Raw genomic sequence first — 22,475 nt, forward strand, 5'->3', positions numbered from 1 at the left:
GCCCAGGGTAGAGAAAGTCCTTTAAATTATGTCTTTTCCAGCATGCATAATCCCCTAGTTGCAGGTCGTGGGGCATCTGATCTTCATCCAAAGATAGATTATTGAGATAAGCTTCAGAAACAAACTTAGCGTGTCCTTCAATTAAACTTTACCTTAATATAACGTAACAGCAAGGAACTATCTGGGAGGTGAGTCTTAGTAAATACAGACCTCCATAAACAAAACTGGAATTTAATATTCACTGAAATGTAATTTTTCTCTCTAAAATTACCCTCGTTTTTACAAAATATAGCCAAATTAAGACTAGTTAGTTTGCAAAATAACTCTGGTCTTACTCAACTTGGCCTGATGACTTATATAACTATAACTGATCATATAGGCATTTTGCTTGCTGAAACTTTTTTTTTTTTTTTTTTTTGCAGTACGTGGGCCTCTCACTCTTGTGGCCTCTCCCGTTGCGGAGCACAGGCTCTGGACGCGCAGGCTCAGCAGCCATGGCTCACGGGCCTAGCCGTTCCGCGGCATGTGGGATCTTCCCGGACCGGGGCACGAACCCGTGTCCCCTGCATCGGCAGGCGGACTCTCAACCACTGCGCCACCAGGGAAGCCCTGAAACTTTTATAAGGAGTCTCAGACTGGATTTTTAAAAGACCTCTCAGGGCTAGGAAATTCCCACCAAGAGCTTATCACAGATTTTGCCTAATAGATCTAGGTGAATTCCTCCCTTTTCAAGGTTCTCAAAATACTTTGAGATTTCTGTACCTGTTAGTGAGGTAGCCTTCCTAATTTATCTGATAAAGCTGCTGGGAACCTAAGAGTTTTCAATCTCTGGAGGAAGCAGATAGAGAGACAATATAAATGTTTCAATTCTGCTTACAAAGGTATAATTTACCAAATTATTGTAAGTCATAATTAGTTTAAGGGGAAGGTTTTCTTTATACCTGGAAAACACAGATTTAAACCAGTAATTTTTCAGATAGAAACCATAAAAATTGTAACCATATTCACCAGTTCACTCAGTCCTATGTAACTAATCCTTTTTGTTGACAGCTTTATGAAGCCATCAGGTTTCCCATTAGAATTCTTCAATTTCTTACCCAGTTCAGCATTATGGTCTGAAAGTCAGAAACTTGTATTTATCCAAAAGTCCTTTCTATAAATCTTCTTGAAGAGGAAGCATTTTTGCAAAGGCATCAGAGTGAAATCATAACTGTCTATAATGACAAAAGACTTAAGGGACGTTTAAATCTGATTACAATGCAATTGACAAAGTAACTTGGTTACTGCTGTGACATACAACACTTTCAGATAATAACTAGAGTTATGACTGATAACATTTTACCAGGACATATCAGATTTTTAGGAACTCCATATAACCTCTAGAATATCTATATTAGTAACATTTACCATACAATATAACCTAAGGTTTATTACTTATTTGATAATACTTCCCATGTAACTTAACCTACCAAATGAACCTAATTAGTTTAATATCTCTCATTAGGATGTTTCAGGGGCCCTCTGAAGCATCCCAAAGTTAGCTAGAGGTCAAAAGAACTTCATTAGAATTTGATTTAGGAAGTTTTGTCAAAAAATATCAAAAGAGTTTAGAACACTCAATCAGATAGGATCATAGGTCACTGTGAAACAACAGTTATTCACTTAGCCAAAGTAACAATAAAAGACTTCAAAGGCAAATATAGAACAGATCACTTAAAAGGTAAAGAAACTCAAAATCTGTTTTCAAAGGCAGTTCAACATCTTAAGAAAACTTGTCCTCTTAACAGAGAGAAAAGCCAAATTCAAGTTTTGTACCAGCTTACCTTTAAAATTCACTTACTTGGGACTTCCCTGGTGGCACAGTGGTTAAGAATCTGCCTGCCAATGCAGAGGACACAGGTTTGAGCCCTGGTCTGGGAAGATCCCACATGCTGCACAGCAACTAAGCCCGTGCACCACAGCTACTAAGCCTGTGCTTTAGGGTCTGCGAGCCACAACTACTGAGCCCACGTGCCACAACTACTGAAGCCTATGTGTCCTAGGGCCTGTGCTCCTCAACAAGAGAAGCCACCGCACTGAGAAGCCTGCGCACTGCAACAAAGAGTAGCCCCCGCTCACCGCAACTAGAGAAAGCCCACGTGCAGCAACGAAGACCCAACGCAGCCAAAAAAGAAAAACAGTTCATTTACTCAATCAAATTTATTTTAAACTCAGTCAGTCCTGACCATGCACAAAGCTCTTCTCAGGATCCACTTTCCACAAACCTTTTCATCACTTTCTGTATCCATCACTTTATTTTTCCATTCAGAAACAGCCAGCCCTAAGTCAAACCTACTTCCTTTTCCCTTAATAAAATGCAACTCCATTCCTCATACCTTCTTTACTGAAAACATACATCCTACTTTCCTATTGTATACTGAAATGTTGTCATTATTTCTATTATCTTTTTTTTTAGGCACCAAAATTTTTATTAACCCACCTTCTTGCTCTCTTTTAACATTATAAACCAAATTAATCTCTTTTTGACCCAGAGTTGTGATGGGAACATCAAGTTACAATGCACTTTTATGTTTCTCTGGCCCCTCTCAACCTCTGGCTGTCACTTCTCTCGTCCTTTCTTGGCTATCCCTTGACAATATATTCCAACCCCTGTAAAATAAGGACTAAAAGTACCAACCTCATTGTTCTGAGGTTTAAGAGAATGTCAAGCACTAAGCCGGGCTCTCAGGAGCATTTAAACTCCAACAGTTCCTCCACACCCTTTGACATAGCTCCTTCTCATCTTTCATGGGCTGAGGAACCAATGAACCTGTAAACCAAGAACATGGGTATAAAGTCCATAGGCCAAGTGAGGGCCTGGATGGTAAAGTGCATGGGCTTTGTGAACATCACTGCCAACTTCCAGCCTAAGGAAGGACTGACTGAGTGAGCAGTTCCAAAACCCCTGAGCTCATGGTTCCCTGTGGGTAACTCCCATGTATCTCTATCATGACCAGGGCTTGAGGAGGGACTTCTCAATTCCCCCTGCCACACTTGGAACAGTATGAGGGATGCAGCAGAGGCCAAAGACTGACTAGCCCCAGGGAGTTGACGGGGAACATTATCAAACCAGTCTCAAAGGTGGTGCCATTTGCTCTTGGGGAGGAGAGGTGGGACCCAGGCAAGGACAGCAGCTGGAAGGCAAAGGGCGGGCCTGGTTCTCAATAGCGGTAGTGATCAGGTTTGAAGGGGCCATCGCAGGACATGCCCAAGTACTGGGCCTGCTTCTCAGTCAGCTTGGTCAGCTTCACATTCAGCTTTCCCAGGTGGGCTTCAGCCACTGCTTCATCCAGCTTCTTGGGCAGGAAGTGGACCCCAATGGGATACTTGTCTGGGTGGGTCCACAGCTCAATCTGCGCCAGCACCTGGTTGGTGAAAGAGTTGCTCATCACGAAGCTGGGGTGGCCCATGGCGCAGCCCAGGTTGACCACCCGGCCCTCAGCCAGAATGATGGTGCGGCACCCATTCTTCAACAAGTAGCGGTCCACCTGGGGCTTGATGTTCACCTCCACAGTGTTCTCGTTCAGCCACTTGACATCAATCTCCATGTCAAAGTGTCCGATGTTACACACAATGGCGTCATCTTTCATCTGTTCAAAGTGCCGGCTGAGGATGATGTCAATACAGCCCGTGGTGGTGACAAAGATGTTGCCCTCCTGACAGGCCTCATCCATGATGGTCACCTCATAGCCCTCCATGGCAGCCTGAAGCGCGTTGATGGGGTCGATCTCCGTGATGATGACGCAGGCCCCAAAGCCCCTCAGGGCCTGGGCACAGCCCTTGCCCACGTCGCCGTAGCCCACTACCACCGCCACCTTGCCCGCAATCATCATGTCTGTGGCCCGCTGGATGCCATCTATGAGGGACTCCCGTCAGCCATAGAGGTTGTCAAACTTGCTCTTGGTGACGAGTCATTGACGTTGATGGCAGGCACCTTCAGGATCCCGTTGGCCATCATCTTGTACAGGTTGTGGACCCCCGTTGTGGTCTCTTCAGAGATGCCTCGGATGCCTGACAGGAGCTGTGGGTACTTGGTGTGGATGAGGTTGGTGAGGTCACCACCATCGTCCAGAATCATGTTGAGGGGCCCGTCCTTGAAGTACAGCGTCTGCTCAATGCACCACAGATATTCCTCGTCCATTTCGCCCTTCCAGGCGTACACTGGAATGCCAGCCTTGACAATGGCAGCTGCTGCATGGTCCTGGGTGGAGAAGATATTGCAGCTGGACCACTGCACCTCAGCGCCCAGGGCAGCGAGGGTCTCAGTGAGGACAGCTGTCTCCACGGTCATGTGCAGGCAGCCGGCAATGCGGGCACCCTTCGGTGGTTTGGAGGCCGAGTACATCTCCCTCATGCGCATCAGGCCCGGCATCTCATTCTCTGCGAGGTCCAGGGCCTTGTGTCCCCAGGCGGCCAGGCTGATGTCAGCGACTTTGTAAGGCAGCTTGTCCGACATGCCGGTGGCGGTTCCGCACGGAGTGATGGACACAGGCAAAGGGTCCCGAGCCGCGGGCTGGGGACAGGCGCGGGGCTGGCAGCGCCGGGGAGGGCTATTTCTGTTATCTTTAATTACATGTTTAAATTAGAATCCTCTGCTCTTAAAACCTTAATTTCTTGTGAAAACTAAGAAGCAAGCAATTATGAACTGTCTTTTACATTAGCATTCTGTAGATTGGTGAACATAAATACCAGTGATAATTTCTTTTTTTTTTTTTTTGGCTGTGTTGGGTCTTCATTGCTGACCAGTGATAATTTCTCAAAACATTTGCTTTCTTATAGAGAACATCTCAGGGTTGCACCAAACATATTCATTAATAGTCCTAAATACATTTAGTTTCTCTGTTTAGTAACTGATGTCTCAGTATCTTACTTTATTTGGGAAATACGCAGCTATTCAACAAACTCCCATCATTTAACTTAATTTAACTCAACTCTAAAATTTCACATTACCAAATATCTGGAGAGATCATCCCCAAGTAGACATTCCTAAAAGTTCACCCAAAACTCTTTTCTCATTTGCATTTTCTTTCCTTAAAAGTTTCTTCACATCGAGTTACTTTCCTTGCTGACAAATTTGTAACAGATATAACAAGATTTTATTTAGCTTATATTAAACCTAGGCACAATAAAGGTATTACACTTAATGTTGGTGACTCTAAAGACATGTTTATATTAATTAGATCAACAAACTTAAACATTAATACCAGGTATTAATTTAATACTGAATATTTCCCAGTTCACGTGAACCTGAAATTCATTTAGCTTAATCTCTCTCGTATTTAGAATTGTTTGATTTGTAAGTGCTTACTTTTCTTTAAGCCAATTAAATAGAGCTCATTTACAAATTAACCTATTATCCAAAGACAAAGACACATACTGAGACATATATATATATATAGACAGACACAACGAGACATGTCGCTTCATTTTCTAAACTTAGTCATGAATCAGATATCACAATATAAAATTCACTAGTTTATAAATAACAGTTGGAATAAGTAAAATTTTTAAAGGCTTCTTCCCATTTGTCCCTCAGTCTCAGGAATTAGAGGTAGTCTAGAGAAGTGTTCCTGCGATCCCTGGTCTTGAAGGCACAGGGAGAGAAAATCAAGTTCTCCTAGTAGGACTTGTTCCCGCAGGGTCAGAATTCTGAAAAGACGTTTGATCAAGCTTGCTTTTACTAACTGTATATGCAAAGAGAACCAGTTTTGGAACCAGTTTTCAAGAGTTTTACCTAAACCAGCTTTCTCTGGAGTCTAAACAATATGGTGGCCACACAATGTTATCCCATTTCACAAGGCAGAATGGCCATCACAAATCATAACACAGAACACAAAGTATAAAACACACACAGGCCTGGCTGTACTAATCAGACACTCCCTTAAATACAAGATTGCAGTCTCTCAGAAAAGCTCCTACAGAGACACAGAACTTCAGATCCGAGTACTAACAGAGTAATGGGAAGTATCTCAGGTCTTCAAAGATTTCAATGGTAGGAAAGGAGGCCAGGAAAGGGGGAACAAAAGGGGTGGCCTTACGGACGTCTCCTGCCAACTGCAGGCACCCAGGCATTACGGGACTTTTCCCTGTGCTTCCAGGAAGAGAGGACAGGAACTCAGCCCTAGCAGAAACCAGAGACCAGAACCAGAATTTGAGTTCTCTGCCCACCGTAGGTGATCAGGCTCCGACCCTCAGATCAGGCTGAGGCCCTTAAGCCAGACTCCTGCGTCCAGGACGGGGACAGAAGAAAAAAGAGTAGGATAGGAGGGGTTGAAAAGAGGAAAGAGAGAGAAAAGGGGAAAGAGGTCAATAACGTCTCTTGTTCCTTACCCGGTCAGGGCACTCTGGCCAGTCATCCGCATCAGGAGGAGACCAGGAAAAAAAGGGTCCCAGTTGCAGCTGCTGGGTCTGGTCCATCACTGGGCGAGCCAGTTCCCGAGTACCCCAAGTGGTGAGAATGTCAGTCGTAGTGAAGAAGAGGCCCCACCAGAGTCGCCATTTGTTGCAGGAGGGGGGACCCCTTCCAGGGCCGAGAGTGGGCTCTTGTCTAACGCTTGGAAATGAATTGCCCAAGGAGACACACGTGCTGACAAAGCAAGAGAATTTATTGGGAAGGGGCAGCTGTGTGGAGAGCAGCAGGGTAAGGGAACCCAGGAGGACTGCTGTGCCACATGTCTCGCAGTGTTGAGTTTTATGATGATGGGGTTAGTTTCCAGGTTGTCTCTGGCCAATCACTCTTCCTGAATTCAGACCAGACTGAAAATTTATAAATCTATATTTATAAATACTATATGGACACAATTTTATAAATCTGCTTTTAATCTCATTTACAGATGAAAAAATAGAGACAGAGAAAGATTAAATATATTGCTAAGTTCATCTAGCAAGCCAAGAAAGAGACTGGCCCTGGAACACACATCTGTGGACTTCCGGTTATTCTTACTAGATTCCTTGACTGGCATATATGATTCAGGAGGGACTTGCTCCCCACATCTCACCTTCTAGAGGTTTTCAGAATATGTTACAGGGATCTTCCCTTAGTGAAAGCTGCTTACAGAGAAATAGGCTCCAGCGACGTTTACATGCAGCCAGGGTGGGCAGCACAGGCCTTTTCAGGGAACAGGAGCCGAAGGTCTCAGAAGGCAGGCAGGGCAGCCATACAGGAAAAGGGGAAGGCAGTCAGCCCTGGCAGCTGCTGCCATGACAACAGTCTTCAGGGGTGTGGCCTTTCTCTGGGGGATCTGAGGAAGCCCAGGGTGGGTTTCTGGTTCAGGGATTCCTGCTCCCTGGTGAGGCTGTACTTCTGTGGCAGATACAGAGTCCCCCTGCCCTCTGAGCACCTCTCCAGCACCGCCCCCCAGACCCCATGGAGGTCTGGTTTCCCTTTGCAGGGCCCGTCTGTCTGGACTTGGAGTTGCGGAGTTCTGCCCTCTCCAGCCCAGAGGTTGCCCCTGCTGCTACTGCCTCTGCATTATTTCCTAATGACACCCATGGCAGTACTTTGGTCTCAAGACTTGCTGCCTGGGACTGCAGCAGGCTCTGTCCAGCCTGGGGCTCTCAGGCTCACCTCCCCCAACCCCACCCTGGGGGAAATAGCCAAGTGGGAAATGCAATGACAAGAGCCCCTCTTTTCTGCTTCTGGCCTCATCCTAACTGAGCCTAGACAGACAGACAGACAGACAGACAGACACACACACACACACACACACACACACACACAAATACACACACATCCTGCATATGCCCAGAGAAACAAGCAAGGGACTCTGAAGAAAGGTGGGGTGGCAACTCAGGCTTCTGGGAAACACTCAGGGACAGAGAAGCCTGGTCCAGACCTGGGCTGAAGGGAGGCAGTACCTGGCTCTGGGCTGGGCAGGACTCAGGCTGTCACTGGCTGGAGGGCTCTGGAGGCTGGGAGCCTTCTACCCCTCTCCATGCCTCTCTTTGTGTCCTCCTCCTTCGCCCTAAAAGATGGGGTCAGGGGCTGTGGTGAACGAGGTCCCTTGCAGCTCTAGGATGCTCTGACTCCACACTGCCCACCACGGTGAGGTGAGAAGGGGCTTCTCTTAGGAACACCATTTGGCCTGAGTGGTGTTCCTAAGAGAACACCACTGAGTGGGCCCCAGCATACTCAGAGCCTTACTCACTCTTGGCCTCAGGGACTCTCAAAAGGGTCCAAAACGACCCTAGTTGTTGAAGTCAGGGTGATAGAGGTTGGAATAGAGGACACAGAGTCACAATCTTGTATATATGGTCCACTGAACTGTTATTTAATGAGTGTTTGTTCTATCCTGTGTCCTATATAGGCCGACAAATAAGACACGAATGTCCCCAAGTAGATCACTGATTTATATGGGAGATAGACATCTAAACATAGTTTTAACACATGACGATAATAAAGTGTCATCACCTGGTGATTTAGGGACACCGGGAAAGAACACCTAACTCAGCATGCTCTGATGAATGTCAGGGAAGTCTTCCAGGATTAAGTGATGCTTCAGTTGAATTTTAATGATTGAATAGGATTTTGCTTAACAGAGAAGGGGAGGGCAGTCTAGACAGAAGGGGCAGCAGGAGAAAGCTTGAGGCAAAGGCATGGAGGTTTGGCCTCAAAGATCTGACTGGACCAGACCAGTCAAGTCTAGCAAGAATTCAGATGACAGATGTCCATTACAGAGGCCAGTTTAACAGTATACCCCATGACTCCACAATTCCACTTCTAGTCACCAATCCTAGAGAAATATTTACACACATGCACAAGGAAGCAGGCACGAAAAAGGTAATTGCAGCATGTTTGTAATAGCAAAGCATTGGAAACCACCTAAATCTCTATCATCAAGGAATAAACTATAGTATATTCACACTGCAATATATGCAGCAGTTACATATGAACTAGATATAGATCTAATGTGTGCTTTTTTCAACACACCAAGCAATTAACAACTCTGACACTGAGGGAGTGTCAGATCCCATGGGTTAAGGGCTCAGTCCCATAAAAGTGTGCCCTCCCGCTCTTCAGATGCCAACCTTAAGTCCAGGTTGTCACCTGTGCTTCCGACCGACCAGTTATAGATCAGAGGTTCCCATGACCCCCCTCCTCCTCGGGTTCAATGCACTTGCTAGACTGGCTCACAGAACTCAGAGAAACATTTACTTAATGTTTTCCAGTTTATTTTAAAGAAATGAGATGAATAGCCAGATGAAGAGGTACAAAGGGCGAAGTCCCGAAGGGTCCTGAATGCATGAACTTCTGTTCCCAAGGAAGTGGGGTGTGCCACCCTCCCAGCACGTGGATGCATTCACCAGCCTGGAAGCTCATCAAATCTTGTTCCCCTTCCCAGAGGTCCTTGGGGCTGAAAGTTCCAATTTCTGGTGACTAGCCCCATCTTGAGGCTATCTAGGGGCCCCACCCCCTTAAGCATAAGCTCAAAAGTGTCTGTCTCCTTATGAATGACAAAAGACACTACTATCATTAAGGAAATTCCAAAGCTTTGAAGACCTCTGTGCAAGGAACTGGGGACAAAGATCAAACATATTGCTTATTATACCACAGAAGGTAATAACCTAGATAGATTTCCAAGACATGCTGGAATGAAAAAAAAGAATCTTTTGTTGAATGAAATGTAGGGTATAACGCCATTTGTGTAATGTCATTCAAATTCTATGAATATGTGTGTTTATATGTGTGTGAATTGTTCCTTCTCGTGTGAATTATTTCTCCATATACTTTGCTCATTTTCTATTGGTGAGTGGAGATTTATATTTTTCAAAGATATCTCAAATCTGTAATATATGTTTTAAATATTTCATCCCCGTTTCTCATGTGCCCATTAATATTCTTTGAGACTTTTCTAACTTTAAAGATTTTAAAAGAGATAATTCTTTATTAATTTATTAATTTTTCTGACTGTGGTTAAAAAAAATTTCAAACTTAACAAGAGTGGGGCATGAGAGTGGGGTAGTGTTCACAACTTTTCTGAATTCCAAAAGGTGAATGCCCCTAGACTCAGCAGTAAGACAGAAGGTGTGAAATTTTGGAGCAAGCAAGGCATATGGTTAGGAGGCCTGATTTAAGAGTCAGACAAATTTAAGTTCAAATACAGGTTTCTCCACTTATTGGTTGTGTGACCCTATATAAGTCACCCAAACTTTCTGAGTTTCAGTTTCCTCATCTATAATAAGGATGAATGCCTTCCTCAAAAAGTTGTAAGGATTAAAGATCCCACAGTTAAAGTATCTGGCCCAAAGTAGGTTCTTGCTCATTTTGAATTCTTTCCCTAACTCCAAACAAAGCTAGTGCTCTTATACTTTTTGGGGGGACCTGTCCATTCATGTGGCCTTCAGACATAAGCCTCTGAAATCAGAGAACAATTTTATCTTCACTATAGACATTACTGTCAAGGGGTGTGGTTGATGGAATGCCCATGTGGATGAATGTCAAGGCACATGTGCAAAGAAAAATAAAGGAATAAATAAAATATATGCTATATAAGATATAACAACAAACAGGGACTTCTCTGGTGGTGCAGTGGTTAAGAATCTGCGTGCCAATGCAGGGGACATGGGTTCGAGCCCTGGTCGGGGAAGATGCCACGTGCCGTGGAGCAACTAAGCCCGTGCGCCACAACTACTGAGCCTGTGCTCTAGAGCCTGCAAGCCAAAACTACTGAGCCCATGTGCCACAACTACTGAAGCCTGCACGCCTAGAGCCCATGCTCCTCAACAAGAGAAGCCACTGCAATGAGAAGCCCGTGCAGCAACGAAGACCCAATGCAGCCATAAATAATAAATTTAGGTATTAAAAAAAGATATAACAACAAACATATAAATGAATACATAAAGGCATCTGAATGTATAAAGTAATATACATATATACTATATAAAAAAGTAAATTGACAAATTATATAAAAGGAGATATATGTACACATACAACATAAGTACATGCATGTTGTAGGGGAGGAAAAATAATTTTCCCTCTACCCTTCTAGGGCCTTGGCTGAGACACCACTCTGTCATAAAAGATTAACAGGAGAAAAGCAAACAGAAGTTTGATACCATGTATACCTCCTGTATACATAAGAGATACCCAGGAAAACTGAGTAACTCCCTGAAATGGCCCAAACCACCGCCTTAAATACCATCTTCAGCTAAAGACAAAAGAAAGTGTTTGGGGGGAGGGGCAGTTATGGGAGGCTATCAAGTAGAATACAAAACCTCAAAGACATTTAACAGGACTAGAATCTGAAATCCACACAGGTGCATTATAGTTTCCGCTGAAAACATAATTTTACTCTCTACAGACACCCCCATTTCTATCAGAGATAATCAACATAAGACTAATTTGTTTGCAAAATAAGTCTAGTAAGGGAAATCTTTGTAAGAGTGTCTCCCTCTTGGTACCAGGAAGAGGAGGATGACAAAATCTCTAGAAATTCATGGAGAAGGAGCAAACAAAGCTACATAACAACCACGCTCTTGTTTACTGTGCTTTGCCTGATAACGCAACCATGCCCCATAGGGTTAACAGAAGCTGGCGCCTTAACAGAAATCCTTGAGTGTGTCTTACAGAACAGCAGATAAGGGAACAGCTTGTTAAAAAACCCTCTGCTTGTAATCTGCCTGTACTGATTAAGCTTGCTTTAGATATTTTTTTCTCTTTCTTTTCCCCTTCTTTAATTGCATACCCTCCAAGCTTAGGTAATATATCATAAGACTTCTTAACCACCCCTACAGATAAAGCCTCTGACGTATGGGTCACTATAGTAACGAGACTTAAGTTGTTTTCCAGGAACTTGGAGTAGGTCCTGTCCAGTTCAAGCTGGCTAAAACTGGTTGGGACCACCAGTCCTAAAACTAGGCCTGCGCCGGTATCTGATGAAGGACCTTTTAACATCAGAGGGCTGAAAACTCCACCCTTAGATCATGCTAAACACCTCCATTTTTTTTTTTTTCTCATGAGGCATTCCACCAAGCTTTACTAAAGGAAAAGCAAGGATGAACATCTCTCTCCAGGTACATTTTATTGGTGTTTGATACCCCTGATGCCATGGTCAACTTTCCACTTTAACCCTTCCTTGACCTAGATTTTCTACTCAGTTCATCTATTTTCAGATTTTTGCCTAAAAGGAAAACATTTCTAGTACATACCATCCTCAGTAAGAAGGTAGAATTCGATATACACTGTTTTCCTTTACAAAATCTTTCAGAAACTCACTGACTTTCTAAGTTTTGGGATATTGCTTTAAAAGTACTTAGGCATTTTGTTTTGGTCTTATTCATCACACTCATATAAAGCTATAGAATCATGCTTGTTAGTGTCATCTGATAATATGAAGATTGATAGAAGTCAGGAGGGAAGCTACCTGTCATTTTGTACAGGCTTAGATGGACCATGGCCTGTCCTATTCTGACATAAAACATTCCCAGAGGACTGTCTTTCAGGACCCAGAAGAAAAACTATTTACTATTTATTATTACCCACCAAACTGGGAAAAGCCTTGACTTTTATTTTTTACTTATTTATTTTTAACATCTTTATTGGAGTATTGCTTTACAATTGTGTGTTAGTTTCTGCTTTATAACAAAGTGAATCAGCTATACATATACATATATCCCCATATCTCCTCCCTCTTGCATCTCCCTCCCTCCCACCCTCCCTATTCCACCCCTCTAGGTGGTAACAAAGCACCAAGCTGATCTCCCTAGCACCTCCATTTTTTAACATACATCCCATGAAGAAGCACATAACTCAGATATGCCTGCACAGAACACTAATTACCTAACATTTTCCCTACCTCCAATCACCTTTCCCCATGCCTAAGACCACCCTTCTTCTTTATCCCATAAATATCTCAAGCCCCTCGACATTGGGAAGGTAGATCTGAGACTTGTTCTCCTGTCTCCTCACATGGCTGCCTTGTGAATAATCCTGTCCTCTGCTATAAAACCTCAGCATCTCATCATTTGGCTTGCTGAACATCAGGCAAACGAACCCGGTTCAGTAACAGTAACTGCCAGAGACTGCCCCCACCCCCACCAACATCTTTTGTCTTTAGCTGAAGATAGTATTTAAGGTGATGGCTTGGGCCATTTTGGGGAGCTACTCAGTTTTCCTGGGTATCTCCTATTTATACAGGAGGTATACATGGTATTAAACTTCTGCTTGTTTTTCTCCTGTTAATCTGTCTTTTATTAACAGCAGATCTCAGCCAAGGCCTTAGAAGGGTAGAGTGAATTATTTTTCTTCCCCTACACAGTTAAAGTCTTGTTAATATAACCAATGTTTCTAACTGTGTCCTGTTACAAGAACGGATTCTTATTGAACCAATGCGAACAACTACATTGCCATGAAAGCTACCCAGTAAAACAAACAAACAAACAAACAAACAAAAAAACTACCCAGTAAGTTTCCGAACTCTGGAGGGATCAGACAGGGAGAAAAAGTAACTGTTTCACCTTTGTTCATAAGGGTATACTTTACCAACTAGCTGTAAATCGTAGATAGCTTAAGAGAAAATAAAAAGAGGTTTCCTTAACTTTGGCAAACAAAACGTTAGAGAACCAAGATGTTTCAAAGTCATAAAAAATTATAATCATCCTCGTTAGTTGATTCAATCCCACGTAAATTAACTCTTGTTGATCTTGATCTTTTGTTAGCAGTCTTATGAATCCAGTTGTTTTTTTTTCACACACACACACTGTATTTTATTTTTACAAGAGATAAATAAACTGACACCAAGCATTGTAAATGGATGACCACAACAAAAGCAACAATGATTGCAATTACCAAACACAAAACACACTCATACTAGGTCATAATATTGACAGTGAATCCAGTTTTTTCATTAGAGTTCTATAGATTCTTACCCAGTTCAGTGGTATGATGTGAAAGTTATCAGAAATCTGTACTTCTCAGAGTCCTTTTCAAGAATCTCCTTGAAGTTGAAGCACTTTTGCAAAATCATCAGAATAAAACAGTAACTATCTATAAATGACAAGAGGCTTAAAAATGGCCATCGTTGGGCTTCCCTGGTGGCGCAGTGGTTGAGAGTCCGCCTGCCGATGCAGGGGACACGGGTTCGTGCCCCGGTCCGGGAGGATCCCACATGCCGCGGAGCGGCTGGGCCCGTGAGCCATAGCCGCTGAGCCTGCGCGTCTGGAGCCTGTGCTCCGCAACGAGAGAGGCCACAACAGTGGGAGGCCCACGTACCACAAAAAAAAAAAAAAAATGGCCATCGTTAAAGATCTGATGAGAGTACATTATAATTCAATTGATAAGGAAATTCGGTTATTTCTGTGGCACAATATTTTAAGATAATAACTAGCATTATGACTTATAACATTATACCCGGACATATCAGAAGTCTAGAATTTTCATGCAATTTCTGGAACACTTATATTAATAACGTATACAAATATAACCCAAAGAAAGTTTAAAATATCAAATAAGCCTAATTAGTTTAATATCTCATTTTTTTTAAAGGAGAGAGAACAAATCTTTTGAGATTTTCCAGGGCCCCTTTAGAAAATTCCAAAATTAGTTTGAGGTCAAAAAGACTTCATTTAGAATTTGATTTTGGGAAGTTAGTCAAAAATAAGAACGTGGACGCTTGACTAAAAAGGATCACAGATCATTATGAAGCTACTTAATTTCCATCTAACCAAAGTGAAAAAAGATTTTAAAGGAAATATTGAGAAGACTTGGTTTTAAGTAATCAAAGACCTGATGATAAAGACAATATGAAGCATAGGAAACTACCTTGATAAGACACAAAATCTTTGCTTTCTAGGCAGATTATTTAAAAGGTAAAGAAAAACCTTTCACAATCTCTTATCATGAGCAGACTAATAGTCCATAAAACTTTTTCCTTATACCAGAGAAAAAGAAAATTAAGTTTCAGTTTTACATAAGTACACTATTGATATTAAAGCTTATTTTTTTAAAACCCTTATAATAAATTCATTCAGTTTTAGCCAGCTTAACTACACAAGGTAAGATTATCTTCTTCACCAAGCAGTGTGGTTGATAGAATGAATACCCATATGAATGTCATGGCACGTGTACAAGGAAAAAATAAAGGACTAAAAAAATATACGCTATATAAGATATAAGTACAAATATACATATGAATACATAAAAGTATTTAAATGTATAATATATAAATATATAAAGTAATATACATATATACTATATAAAAAGTAAATTGATGAGTATATAAAACGAGATATATATACACACAGTGTAAGTACATGCATGTTAATATTAATTATTTTCTCTGGGTAGAGAAACTATAAGTAATTCATATCTTCTTTTATACTTGTCTACATTTGCAGATATTTTCTAGTAGAAACATGTAACTTCCACAATCAGAGAAAAAGTGAAAATAGTGTAAGATCACTCAGTTTAAACACACATACTTGCACAAACACACTTATCTTGACTTGAGACAGAGAAAAACCATCTAACTATAGGTTGCTTCTTGTGCCACCTCACTCCCAGGAAGAGGCTGATACTGTGTCAGTCCAGTGTGAGTCAGGATTGAGGTCTTCTGCCCTATCACCCAATAGTTTCTCTCTTTCCGTCTCTCGTTAGCTGTTTTCTGCTCGCAGTCCGGCTAAGGCCACCAGATGGCGCGCTTACCTCTAGTTTCTAAATACTCTTCAAAACATATTATCTTGGCAGAGGTCTAAAGAAAAAGTTCATTTTCTACACACAGACTATGATTCAGTGAATTCAGTAGAATCGCACTTCTGTTTGAAAAATATATATTTATAGGAAAGGACAGAAGGATATACAATTGGATTCTTGCTTACTATGCACTAGGTACCACCAACCAAAATCCGTATTTCCATGCCAATCTCTTTTCCGAATTCTAGACACATATCTAACTGCCTACTGGACGGTTCCACCTGGAAAAAGATAATAGTGTGGAAGCTCACCCAAATGCACAAACCAACAAGGATACCATACTTAGCAAGTCTAAATCAATTATTCCCTAAGCCCCAGAAAGCTACAATCTAAATTGGAGGCAGTGTGGCACAGTGGGCAGAACACAGAACTTTATTCAGACAAATCTGAGTTAGAACACAGGGTCTACTTCTTATTTATCTGTATAATCTTCCTCATTTGTAAAAATAATTGAGTTTATATTTCTGAATGGGAGAGGGAGGAGTCTCTGGGCATTTTGCAAGGACCCTGGACCCAATCCCTCTACCCTACCTCACCAGACGGGCTCCCACTCCCAGGCACTGTCTCCCAAGGGCTTGGGCATCCTGCTTAGCAGACAGCTCTCTCCAGGGTCCTGGACCCTCAACGCTTTCTGCTCTGGAGTTGGCCAGGCAAGTAGCTTCTTGGACACGTGATGGGGATATCAGCCTTCTGTGCGGGCAGGGAAGTGGTGAGGGGGCCAGAGAACCAGGCTCTGGATGTTGCTGACCCTCCAACATCAACGCCTCCAAAACATCTTCACACCAATCCACAGTCTGACTACCCTGACCTCCAAGTCGTGGGCTAGGCCTGCAGTGCATAGGGGTGTTCACACAGGAGGTGCCACCCTGTTTCTCCTGAGCTGTGAGACCACATGCCTTTGAAGCTCCCTTTACCTGGGGGCTCCCGTGCCTCTGGGCCTGGGCTGATGCAGACATCAGAAGCGCCGCACCAGGCACACACAGACCTAAAGTCACCACAGAACCACCCAAACAGGCCAGGGCACATCTGAGGCCCTTCTGGGAATCTGAGCAACGTGAGTGGGAGAGGGATGGGTGAGGTCGTGTCTGAGGTCTAACCCCATTTCAGGGGGGCTACTTCACTGGACTCTGACAGAAGGGCCAGCCCCTTCTGCTTCAGCCCCAAGTTACCTGGTCAGGCCCAGCCAGGTCAGACATCTGTTTGCTCAAAGACTGTTCAGACCAATGTTTCCACTTGGGAATCCTTGGGCTTTATCTCCTCCCCTATAAAAGGTTCCCCAAAAGAGACAGGGAAAAGGAAAGAGAGGCAAAGTGCTCTGACCTGCAATGGGACAGTCGTTGTCCTCCTGGTGTGTATGTCCAGGACAGCCTGGCCTTTAGCCTAGAAGAGTCTGGTGCCTGCTGCAAGCTGGTGCAGAGAAACCGAAGTCAGACCACCCTGGAGAGGAGTATGGCTTGGCGGAGCCTTTCCACATCCTGCCCCGGCACCACCCCTCAGTGTCAGGGGGCTGGATTCATTCCATCCTATAAAGCTGGCAAGTGAGTTGCTGGCCCCTCAACTCACTCCAGCCAGAATCCAACCCAATCAGCATCCATCAGGCTACCATAACCTTGAGAAATGGTCTGGAGACATGAAGATCCCCCCTAATGGCATCACACAGTGAAAAAATTAAAGCAAAAGCAAAATTAAGGGCACAGGACTGGCTTACCATTTTGAGATCTGATTACCAAAGGAGAACTTTGAATTTATTTAGTTCAGATGTACCTTACTCATATTGTAAGGAAGTAATGCAAGGCATTACATAATGTCAACCATAGAAAATACATCTTGCTGTTTTGTCATCTCTCTTAGGTTTTTATTCTGTGTATGGTCTTGCTTTGTTGCAAAAAAAATCTAAATTTTATGTAGTAAAGTTGATGAGGTTGTTTCTAATTCCTTATTTAAATATATGGTTGGACAAGCCTTTCACCTCTCTAATTCTGATATAATCATCTGTACTTTCTTCTATTTATGTCATAGTTTATTCTTACTAAAACCAGGAGTATATTGTATATAGATAGCAGTGTCTCTCCACCTTGTGTGCTCATATACAGAAAAGCAGATTTAGTGGGTCTGGGGTAGAGCCCAGGTCTCTGCTTACTTTATAGGAGAAACACTGATAACTGAAATATTTGAATAATTTTAATGTTGAATTTGGGGAAATTCACCCCTAACGTGATCCCTTTGGAATTGCAATTCATGCTTTCTAGAGATGTGAACACACTGAAACTAACACAGTCCATCAGACAGACTGGGTTCAGGACTGGGTCATAATTCAAAAATTATTAGCCACTATCTATGTTTCTAGAATTAACATGATCAATAAAACAAAATCTTAGAAATCATAATATCTGATACAGACACATATATATGTATATGCATATATATTAGTACTTTAATTACTTACAAATCTTAGATTTTTAAAAAGGAGTTTAACAGAAATCATAACACCTGATACAGACACACACACACACACACACACACACACAAACACACACACACAGCGCTTTAATGACTTTTGCATGTTTCTTGTTGATGTGGGGTGGGGCAGAAGGGAAATGTCTTAGTTTGAGCTTGTCTTTTTTAAAAATATTTGTTTATTTTGGCTGCGCCAGGTGTTAGGTGCCGCACGCGGGATCTTTAGTTTTGGCATGTGTGCGGGATCTAGTTCCCCAACCAGGGTTCAAACCCAGGCCCCCTGCATTGGGAGCAAGGGGTCTTACCCAGCGGACCACCAGGGAAGTCCCTGAGCTTAGGTCTTAATTTCCTCTTTAACTTATACATATTGAGTAAGTCAGATGAATTGGTAAGGCAAGCCTGCCAAAAGCCCCTGGGAGAGAACTCACCCTAAGCAAATGTTGGGCAATTAAAACCATAGTTATCCTTGGAGATTATTTGGGAGGGGATTCCAATTCTGAGCACAAAGCATTGTGTCTGGCTCACATATTCATCTCCAAGCCCAGGTCCCAGTGAACTCATGTTTGCGCTCAATGGAGAAAAGGGGAGGCTTTTGGGAAAAAAATAAATAGGAAAGATTATTCTGCTAAGAATTCTTTATGACATAGAGGTCTAAGCAGCACTGGGATGGTATCCACCTGGACAGGTGTAATATTAAAGCTAGAGGAGGGGCATCCTTCATATATCTGTTAAGAGACACAGTTCAGCTTTGGCCCAGCAGGGACTCCAGAGCAATCAGTAAAGCTTTGCACCTTGAGGACTCTGGCACCTCAGCTGTGATGGGGGCCATGAAAGGAGCAGGACCCAGGAGAAGGGGCAGCGGTACCCAGCAGACATGGTGGTATCTAAGGGAAGAGAATAGCAGGACAGGAATAGAATGTGGCACTCACCTGGAATTGCACAGGATTTGTGAGTGCAAACGAGACCTCCTTTGGGTACTATCCCCAGTATCTGAAGGGAATCTATAGGGGATGGGGTCCAGCATGTGCAAGTAGGGGGAAAAAGTACAGCTCACATGACCTTTACCTCATTTGGTTCTGCAGCAGCCCTGTAAATTCTCCTATTCCTATTTAAATGGGAAAAGAATGACCCTTGAACAAATATGAGTACAGTACCTGGTTTACATCTCTGCCTAAGAGATTCAGAAAAAAACATGGGATTTAAGTTCTGTCAAGTATTTATTAAGTGCCACATTATCTTTATAAGCTGATTGACATTATTTTTAAATTGCTTTACAATTTTTCTATTATATTGGGTTTTTTTTGCAACACATGTAAAATGTGTTCATCTTGAAAAAATGAGAAATTCAGATGCAGCAAAAATGAAAAACAAACAAGTCACCTGTTATCTTACCACAGATAGCCACTGTTAAGCCTTTGAAGTATATACTTTCAGTTTTTTCATTTCATATTAATATATAAATATACTTTTTTACAAAAAGGGGATACTACATACACTTTCTGAAAATTGCTTTTTTCACTTCATAATATATAATGTACATCTTTTCCATGCAAATGGAGAAGACTTATGATTGAAAGAGGGGGACTTGCAGATGGGGGGGCAATTTTATGCCAGTTACAAGCGAAACACCTCAAATAAAGCCATGCAAAGTTAAGATTAGGAAGACGGGGTAAGGTATATGTGAAAAAGCAAACAAAGGTCAGGTGATAATACTCATACCAGGCAAAACAGAATTAAAGGCCGAACACATTAAATAGGATAAGGACGGTTCCGCCTTGCCTTCCAATGCATGATCATCAATTTGTTTCGTACTCGCTTCATCTCTTCCATCTCCTCTGCTACCTTTATCATCTCCTCATTGCTTAAATTTCTGCCGTGTATGTCCCCTCTAAATTGCGGGCGGGAGCGAGCCAGCCTCTCTTTAAAGCTTCCCTCTTCTAGCTTATGTTTGCCCACTCCGCAAGGAGGCTGCTCCATGGGAGGGCGCTCCTCAAAAAGGTCCTTCCTAGACAGGCGTTCCTGAGGAGGGCGCTCCTCGGACACGAGCATCTCAGGAAGGAGCTCAGGAAGGAGTTCCTCAGGAAAGAACTCCTCCTCCGAGGATTGCTCCTCCGAAGACGGCTCCTCCGGAGACGACTTTTCGGGAGAGTGTTCCACAGGAGGCCGCTCCTCCTCCGCCTTGGGCGAGCTCTGTGGCTGCTCCTCAGGCTCTTGGCAGGCTTTTTCCATGTTCAGGATGGTCTTTTTTAAGCACGGTTATTCACAGGAGACAGGAAAGGCAAAGGCGAGTCAGAATACTCGCTGTCTGGCCCAAAACCCCGCCCATGGGTTCCAGTACCTGCCTCTTCCCGAGTCTGGGCCCGGGTACTCCAACCTACGCTGGCCGAGGGTCTCTTCGGCCCCCGGGACCCCGCTGCGTCTGGTCGTTCCCCCCGGCCTCCCCACACCTTGTCACCCCCTCCTTCCGAAAGCCCACCATTTTCCCGGCAGGCCTTGCCACAGAGGCCTCTCCCGCTGGGGCCGGGGCGGGGCGGGCTGGCAGTGCCGCGGACCCGGCTCCCTCAAGCGCCCTCCCTCTCACCCCATCCCGGCCCGCTGCCCAACCCTACCCCGACCTGGACCTCTCCCGGCGGCTGGCTCCTAGGCATCCTCTCTTCCAGGTGCCCCGCTGTGACCTGCGGAGCTGCAGACAGACAAGACAGGGTAGGGGGCGGGGAGAGGGGATGAGGGAGGGACTGACTCACACGTCCCTTTTACAGGCACCAGCGGCCTCACCCCGTGTTCCCCTCCCCCTCGCCCCATCTCAAAGCTTCGTTCTCCCCCTGACCCCCGCCAACCCCGCAATGCTCGCCATTTGTTTCCAGGCGGGAAGTGAAAGCGAAGGACTACTTAGAAGCTGTTTCTAAGTGTCCGTGTTTCCTTCCCGTGGGGGGGGGGGCCCACTCACCTCCCCACCCCACCCCCTAGACCACCATTTTCTGCACCGAAATATGGGCGCGGGGGCGGGGCGAGGCTGGGCACAGGGGAAGGCCTGAACTCTGTGCCATCCCAATCCCAGGGGTTACTGGGCAGCACCGACACTTACACCGATTTAAGAGGGCGGAGGGGACTTACTTCCTTCTGTTTTTCCCCTCGACCAAAGGGCAATAGGAAGATGGTGTCTGGACAGGGAAAAAGGACCACGACGAGAGGGACTTGGGCAGACACAGGCTCTGGTCACGTGATGGCCGCGCGTCACCGCCAAGCTCAGATCCCCAGTTACCACTTTGACCGGCGGCGGTGCTGCCGCAACCAGCCGATATTTCCTGACCCCCTAACACACCATACATCGTCGTCACTCACCTCTCTGTTTATATTTGCCTTTTCCTGTTTACTAGAGGCGGTCAGCATCCAGTCTTGAGGGTTATTGCCTCTTCACCTGATAACACCTCTCTCCCTCATTCTCCTGTCATCAGCTACCAAGGCCCATTATTTCCCCTACAGTTCAGATCCTGTACTGAAATTTGACTGTTTCTCCTTAATGAGTCACTATCATATGCCACTTCTTCCAGGTTTAATCCACATCCATAACTCCATCATGTCCGTTTAGGCTCTATCAACATGGTTTTCATCTCTTGTCACTTTCATCGGAGATAAACTTTCACTTTTCCATGACTTAAGGATTTTTTCTTGAGTCTCCAGACCTAAATCACAAGTAGAAGCTCCAGTCTAAATTGGTAATCATTCAGTTCTAGAGCTCTAGAAAGAGTAAAGTTTGTGAAGTATCAATACATAAATCTAAAAAGACTGAGTACTTTGATTTTCATAAATCAAAATACACATTTGTGCATCTATGTACAAATAGTTTGAAAACTTATTTACTATCTGAAATGGGAGCACTTTTGGTGGAGAGCATGGCATTATTATATATATATATGTATGTATGTATTTATATTACATATGTACCATATATATACTATTGAGTAATTATTATTTATAATAGAAGAAATAGATTTTGCTGTGGGTCTAAATCTTTAACCAGCAACCTACTGGTGTTGCTGGTTGACGAAATTTATATCAATTCATTAAATGTGCAAATATTTGGGTCCTGGGACTGCTATACCCAAAAAGATAGATTCAGCACAGAGGACATTCATATTAAACTATGTAATAATTCTTGGGAGCACACACAAAGTAGCAGGATTAAAATCATGCTAACACAGTTGTTATTATAAGCATGTACTTTTGGATCTAATGGTGTTTTATGATCTTCGACTTCATGCCTGCATCTCACATCAGCCTGGATGCTACT

The 22,475-nt window shown here is 43.6% G+C and overlaps 2 protein-coding genes and 1 pseudogene across 22 annotated transcripts in view; 1 reads left to right on the forward strand and 2 right to left on the reverse strand.

The window, feature by feature from the left end:
* Window positions 1-22,475, forward strand: part of MORF4L2 (mortality factor 4 like 2) — an 83,543-nt gene that overhangs the window by 29,811 nt on the left and 31,257 nt on the right. Inside the window, exon 1 of one of the 16 annotated variants that reach the window (XR_012329156.1) lies at window positions 11,103-12,051. The exons of 11 other annotated variants lie outside the window; for them this stretch is intronic. The gene's annotated coding sequence lies outside the window, so the exon portion shown is untranslated. Of the gene's footprint in view, window positions 1-11,102; window positions 12,052-20,722; window positions 20,888-22,475 lie in introns of those variants that run through there. 4 more of the 16 variants (XR_012329152.1, XR_012329155.1, XR_012329153.1 and 1 more) reach the window with 4 other exon arrangements.
* On the reverse strand, window positions 1,781-10,505 carry LOC117310291 (adenosylhomocysteinase pseudogene; annotated as a pseudogene).
* On the reverse strand, window positions 19,389-21,827 carry TCEAL1 (transcription elongation factor A like 1). Of its 6 annotated transcripts, none has more exons than XM_019949572.3 (3): window positions 21,527-21,827; window positions 20,794-20,867; window positions 19,389-20,425 (listed from the first exon to the last, which is right to left on the reverse strand). In XM_019949572.3, exons 2-3 carry the CDS (start codon window positions 20,830-20,832, stop codon window positions 19,934-19,936), a joined length of 531 nt encoding a protein of 176 aa, XP_019805131.1. In that variant the 5' UTR covers window positions 20,833-20,867; window positions 21,527-21,827; the 3' UTR covers window positions 19,389-19,933. The 6 variants fall into 6 exon arrangements, with proteins under 6 accessions (XP_019805131.1, XP_019805135.1, XP_019805132.1 ...); XM_019949576.3 differs by having other exon boundaries at window positions 20,800-20,867; window positions 21,527-21,825; XM_019949573.3 differs by lacking the exon at window positions 21,527-21,827 and adding an exon at window positions 21,270-21,479.

This window comes from Tursiops truncatus, chromosome X (assembly GCF_011762595.2).
Source record: "Tursiops truncatus isolate mTurTru1 chromosome X, mTurTru1.mat.Y, whole genome shotgun sequence".
Lineage (NCBI taxonomy): Eukaryota > Metazoa > Chordata > Mammalia > Artiodactyla > Delphinidae > Tursiops > Tursiops truncatus.